At 47.1% G+C, this 6,620-nt stretch overlaps 1 protein-coding gene across 1 annotated transcript; it reads left to right on the top strand.

The window, feature by feature from the left end:
• The first annotated feature begins 3,309 nt into the window (after nucleotides 1-3,309).
• Nucleotides 3,310-6,167, top strand: LOC120691898 (uncharacterized oxidoreductase At4g09670-like). Its single transcript, XM_039975098.1, has 2 exons — nucleotides 3,310-3,906; nucleotides 5,289-6,167. The coding sequence occupies exons 1-2, from the start codon at nucleotides 3,412-3,414 to the stop codon at nucleotides 5,907-5,909; spliced, it is 1,116 nt and encodes a 371-aa protein (XP_039831032.1). The 5' UTR covers nucleotides 3,310-3,411; the 3' UTR covers nucleotides 5,910-6,167.
• The last annotated feature ends 453 nt before the right edge of the window (nucleotides 6,168-6,620 follow it).

Genomic DNA, 6,620 nt, shown 5'->3' with positions numbered 1-6,620 from the left:
ATACATTCATTCTTAATGGTCTTCCTACCAATAGATTCATAGTTGCTGTTCATCCATTTCATCAAGATATTAAACCATTTATGCTCTACCATCCTAAATGAATACTCATGGACAATTATCATCTTAGCAATCAAAAGTCTAGTGTGATCATGATCATATTCAGTAGGATTAACAACAATAGAACTGCCATCCGGAGAGAATGTTAGTGTACCTTGAGCAAGATTAGCCTTAGCCTTAGCCAACTTGTTCAAATATTGTGTGCACTTGGTTAGGTGTCGATTCAGCTGTGATGTTGCCCCCCCCCCTTGATGGTACACATAGCTTTTGGAACAGAACTTGCACTTGGCCTTTGTTATTTGGACCCCAAACTCTTTTTTTGATGCAACACTGATCAACTTAAAATACTTCCAGCAATCAGCCCGCTTTACTCTACTTGCCTTGCTCTTGGAAGGAGACAACTGAACACCAGCCTTCGATCTCTTTGCTCCTCTCTTTCCCTTCTTTGCCTTTGACACCTCATCACCATCCCCCTATTGAGTTATAGTTACACCATCAGCTGAAGGTAGGCTAACAGATAATTCATCGTCATGGTCAAAGCTGTTCTCTTCCTCCTCCTCCTCCTCCTCCTCCTCCTCCTCCTCCTCAGACAAAACCTCTAATGCCACCTGCTAACCATAAGACAAAACTCAATAATGCACTACTACATACAGAAAAAGGCAACTGGTACCAGTCATCTACATGTTATGCTACCACACAAAGCTCAGTCATACACCTTTGCCTTCTATTTACATTCATAATTCAAACAGCCCGTCATCGACTATAAGAGGTAATACCGGTGGCATGCCACCTGTAGACGTCATAATTCAAACAACCTCTTAATAACACAAATGAAACTTTGCTGCAAAGGTAATCCTGCTAAAACCAAATGAGTATGCCATTTTCTTACGCTTCTCTTTTAGGTTACTTATTGTGCTAACAAATTTAATCCTTATACTACTTTTGCGCAGAGAAGTGGCATGCCACCTGTAGACGTCTCATGCTACTAATCTTTTAGGTTCCATCTCATGCTACCATTAATACCCATGGTAATCACGTCTTCTAATATTATCTACCAAGCATTTCCTGTATTAGCAATGATGACACTAAGCATGGTCACCACCAGCCAAACAATGTATCTAATTAATTTCTTAGTTGCCTTTTTCTTCAGTCGTGCTAACTCTATTATATCGAACCATATGCACTACTGCACTGCATACAGAAAAAGGCGTGCTAACCTCTATTATATCGAGCAAAACTTGCACAATAACATATCAATCAAAACTAGCAATAGAACACTAGATGCACAGAAAGAACAAATACCTTATCTACAGATACAGATCCAGCACCAGAAGGGGTTGCTGAAGGAGTTGCAGCAGAGGATGGGTGGTCACGGTTGCCTGGAATCACCCTCGGCACTTGGATCCGAGTTCTCATGCGCTTGGATCGTGATTCAGAGCTTCGCAGTGGTGGTGGCGCAACAGGAACGTGTCCAGGGTCTTCCTCCATGGCTGTGGGGAGAGGGGGCCTCAGCTAGAGGTCCTGCTGCCGTCCTGGTGAGGGGCGAGGGCGCGAGGGCGCAGAGGCTCCGACCCCCGGCCGCGACCTGCGAGGCGCGCAGGGGCAAGGCGCGTAGGGGCGCAGGGCGAGGGGCGAGGGCGCAGAGGGGAGGGGCGAGCAGGTCCTGCCGTCCGGGGCTCCTGGCGAGGGGCGAGGGAGCAGAGGCGCGGCGCCGGCCCCCGGCCGCGAGGGGCGACGGTGCAGAGCCGTGGAGGCCGCGAGGGGCGACCCTGCAGCCTGGAGCGGGTCGTCGACTCGTCGGAGCCTCGGAGGGGCGGGCCGGGCGGCCAGGGACGGCCGGATCTGGATGGGCGAGGCAACGGGGGCCGGGGCGAGGTCGGGGGAGGCGACGGGATCGCGAATCCGCGATTGGATTTGGAGCAGGAGCAGCCGCCGCGCAGGGGAACTGGGGAAGGGAGTGGCCGAGTGGGAGAGCGAAGAGCCGGAGGAGTAGTTTAGGGTTTCATCGAGTGAATTGAAGCTGGGCCGTGGGCCGGCTTTAGATTTGAGTCTGGGCTCGTTTCGGCTCGCGAGCGGCTCGTGAGCCGGCTTGAGCCAGCTCGATAAAAGACCGAGCCAAAACTTTGGCTTGGCTTGTTTATATTTTCCGACGAGCCGAGCCGAGCCGAGCCGAGCCACTACTGAGCCGAGTCGAGCGAGCTACCGAGCCACGAGTTTTTCGTCCAGCCTTAGTGGTGGTTGCCTTGAGAGCTCTTCCAAACTTCCCTAAAACAAAAGGCTCTTCCAAACAACCGCAAATGACTTTCCAATTAATTAACGAAACCTGCAATATGCAACTTAACAAACGAAACCTTGGAAATGAAATAAATAGGAAATTAAATCTGCATGCATATCTTATCAGGAGGAAAAAATTATGGCCGTTACATGATCATGCAATCAAATGTAGTTGGTCGAAAACTATAAATGTCTCTTTGTGAGACAAATTTGAAATGCTAAAAGTTACACAAATATACTTATTTTGGGATGAACCACTAATAATAAAGTAATGTTTGGTACTTTGGTTGTTGTCTAACCTTATCATAACTCATAACTAATCTTAGGTAAGTTATGGCTGCCAAACAATGTATAAAATTGAAGCTGCGCTTGTGGCAAAGTTTGGTAACAATAGGTGTTACTATATTTGAGGCGCGTGGCTAATGAATGGTGTTCTTCTCATTTCTCTACTCTCGGAATTTATTTGGTTTGCCTCAATGCCCTTAGAGAGAAGAGTAACAGAACAGGTATGAAATAGCTCCTTGCTTGCAAACCAAATAAATTAGCGGATGGTACACCAGACATGCATACAATGTAGTTCTAACATATCACTTGATTAATGATCAGCATGACACGGATACCATACGAAAGGTATCAACTATAAATGTGATGACATTCCGGTTAAACTCCCCACAATTTTCCTATTTTTTGGCTCTGTTCGTCTGGTTGTGACTGATGATGATCTGTTGTGAGAGAAAAGTACTATTGTCTATTTGGTGGCTGGTGTTGATTTAGTGTGAATTTGAAAACCACAGTGGTCTGGTTGGCTGACATAACAGCCGAACAGAGTCTAAAATGTTGCAAAAAGTAATCCATCGTCTCACAAATGCGAAGACATTCTTGCTAGCCCAGCTCCAGTGATATCGTATTGTACTCCGATATTGTACGAATCCAACCTGTCGTGAGCCTGAAAGCTGAACTGAACCCTCCGCACCACACGCACACTGACGCAGACGATCACTCCAGACACCGAGAGGGGATCAGGGGAGGCGACCGTGCCAACCGGCCACCCGCCGGCCTTCGCCGCGCCAACCGAGGTCAATGTCGGCCCCCGCCGCGCCGGTGCAGCCGGCGCCCCCGCGCCCGGTGCGTTTCGGCATCCTCGGCTGCGCCGACATCGCGCGCAAGGTCTCGCGAGCCCTTCTGATGCTCCCGCCCGGCGCCGCCACCGTCGCCGCCGTCGGCAGCCGCTCCGAGGACAAGGCCCGCCGCTTCATCGCCGAGACCGGCCTCCCCGCGGCGCGCCCCCACGGCTCCTACGAGTCCCTCCTCGGCGACCCGGACGTGGAGGCCGTCTACCTCCCGCTCCCCACCAGCCTCCACGTGCCCTGGGCCACGGCCGCCGCCGCGCGGGGCAAGCACCTGCTCCTCGAGAAGCCCACGGCGCTGTGCGCCGCCGACCTCGACGCCATCCTCGCCGCCTGCGATGCCTCGGGGGTCCAATTCATGGACACCACCATGTGGATCCACAACCCGCGCACCGCCAAGATGCGGGAGATCGTCGCCGACAAGGACGCCTTCGGCGACGTCAGAGTGGTGAGTTCTTGGAAAGGCTTTTTCCCTGCTAGATTTCAAATGCCTCATGTCATTTGCCACTATGAAAGAAAAATGATGCCTCATGTCAATTGCCAGTATGAAAAGAAACGCCAAGGAATATATTTTTAGACAAAAAGGGAACTTTTCCTATTTACCAGTAAGAAAGACCAAAGAACGAATGGATTTTTAGTTTGGTTACAAAAAAAATCTATTGAGAATAAAGTTGACTCCTTTGCATTGTTAATGCCGATCCATTCCGATAGTGCCAGTTTATCAGCCAACTGCCGTGTTGCCTTAATTTTGTGAAGTTTGAGATAAGTTAAAAGTGATGTGGACCTTATTGTAGGTTTTCTCATGTCTAGCAAGGGCTTCTTGCTGCTGAAAGCCTTGACAAATGTTGGCTTCTGAATTGAACAGAAATGACAATGTCACGACTTAGCAGTTAATTTCAATTATAATTACTTGTAAGAATGAATGTAGCTGGAATAATAAAAATGCATTCAATTCTTGTAGATATTTTTTCCGTCATGTTTGAATATTGGTTCATATAACTGAAATTTGATGTTTTATATTCCACTTGATGTTGTTTCGTCTTGAAATCCATCTTATTCATTCAGTTTTTCTCCTCGAATAAGCTTCCTCACTGGCTATGCTTACAACCCTCAGAATGCTTGGAAATGTGTTGTCGAATATGCAATCTTTCCTGTGGTTTCAAGTTTGCTGTGACCTAAGGATCACTAAGATTTGAGTTCTCATTTCACTGGCTTAAGCGACCATGCTACTGAAGTTCATTCACCAGTATTTGAAGTCCATGGCAGTAGCATGTGGTGAGAGATCGTGCAGACCAAATCTTCAAAGGAGGAAGAACTAGAGCTGTCTTGACAAAACACTTTAGGTTAATAGGTGCTGGATGGCCCCCGCCTCGTGCTCACACTGTGGACAACTCTTAGTATGTGGCAGTACCAGGCTAGGTGATCGCTGTCCAACACCAATTATGGACTGCTAGCGATGGGAAAAATTCGCATTTCCTCAGAGCCCATGATTCCCATTACATTTCCATCTACATAGAAAAGAACAGATATTGATAATTGATTCCACAGCGAAGAGTTCATTAATATCTTGTTATTAGCTTAACTGGAGCAGGGGCAAATAGTAAATCAATGTGATTCTTGGTTTATGCGCTTGGAAAATTTTCTTAGAACCTCAACCATAGAAATTGCTGGTTGTAGGACATATTATTATGGTGGTATTGTGACTTGGGGGAAGGTATATGTAATGTTATAGGTTAGCATGTGCTTTGTTGCCTCAATTTACTATAGTCATATTTTTCTATGGAATATTAAAGATTAACAAAGGTCATGCCTTTTCTTTTTCTGCTGCAGATACACAGTATGTGTGGCTTTCGGGCATCTGAATATTTCCTCCAGAATGACATCAGAGTAAAGCCAGACCTTGATGCCCTGGGTGTGCTTGGTGATGTAGGATGGTACAGCATCCGTTCAATCTTGTGGGCTGTTGAATATGAACTGCCTGAGACTGTGATCGCTCATCGTCATCCTGTCAAGAACCAAGCTGGCGTAATTCTTGCTTGTGGTGCAACATTGTACTGGGCAGATGGCAAGACTGCCACCTTCAACTGCTCTTTTCTTACCAACCTCGCTTTTGATGTCACCGTATATGGAACACATGGTACACTCCATGTCACTGACTTGGTCATTCCGTATGAAGAAAAGTATGGGGAGTTCAGTGTGGCCTCAAAGTCAAATTTTGTCAAACCCACTATCGGATGGGATCCTTTGCCATGCAAGCATGTTGTTACTACAGATTTGCCACAGGAGGCACTCATGGTTCAGGAATTCTCGAGGCTTGTGCAGAACATCCGGGATGCTGGTGGCAGGCCTGAGGGGAAGTGGCCGGCTATCACACGAAAGACACAGGTGGTGTTGGATGCCGTAAAGGCTTCTATTGACAAGGGATCTGAGCCTGTTGAGGTTGCCAGCTGAATACAACAAATGGCATCTCGTACTGGTCAGCTTGTACTTCATGGCTTCAACATTTATTTTCTCAAACTACACTTCTGTACCGGGCATAAACCTAATTATAATAATTTGAAGGAATCTGGTCAAATTGACTAGTGCATTATTTTGTTCTGAATTGGTGCTACTACGAATAAATTGTGTAAATAGCTGGGGGTTAGGTTAAACCTCTGAGTGATCTGTCATGTTCTGTTATTCTATTCATGGAAAGGGAGCTTCAGGTCACATTTGTTTGGGCTCACTGCTGCATACAAGCAATGGTAGCTGCCTTTTTTCATCAGATGAAGTATACAAAATGAATGGAGGTTGCAACATTGATACTGCTTATTCAATGTTTTCGCCATGCACAAGAAACTTCTGGACATGCTGGACTTGGCAGGTGTGCTCCAGCTACTGCCAGAACTGAGTACCAACAGGAGTGGCTCACTGTCTGTGGCGACTACCTATGTTGTTGGTTTCAGAAGAGGTAGTTACTGATGACTATTCAGACGACTAAGGATTATGACAATTTTGCATGCCCGAGGCTGCATGCTTGAGTTTATGGCTCTGAAAGGTTCTCCAAGGAATGCTCTGAGTGGCCATTCCAAGGCTGGATGTGGAGTCAGAAGCTCGGTCGGTTACCGCAGCTCTTCTATCTGCTATGATGTCTTCCAGCATTGTAGGAGACCAAAATGGGCA

This window comes from Panicum virgatum, chromosome 9N (assembly GCF_016808335.1).
Source record: "Panicum virgatum strain AP13 chromosome 9N, P.virgatum_v5, whole genome shotgun sequence".
NCBI lineage: Eukaryota > Viridiplantae > Streptophyta > Magnoliopsida > Poales > Poaceae > Panicum > Panicum virgatum.
This window is presented reverse-complemented; position numbering and strand designations above follow the sequence as displayed.

Coding starts and splice junctions, on each gene's coding strand:
- LOC120691898 (XM_039975098.1), top strand. CDS start 3,412: ATGTCGGCCCCCGCCGCGCCGGTGCAGCCGGCGCCCCCGCGCCCGGTG. Junction 3,907..5,288: donor CCTTCGGCGACGTCAGAGTG/GTGAGTTCTTGG, acceptor TTTCTGCTGCAG/ATACACAGTATGTGTGGCTT.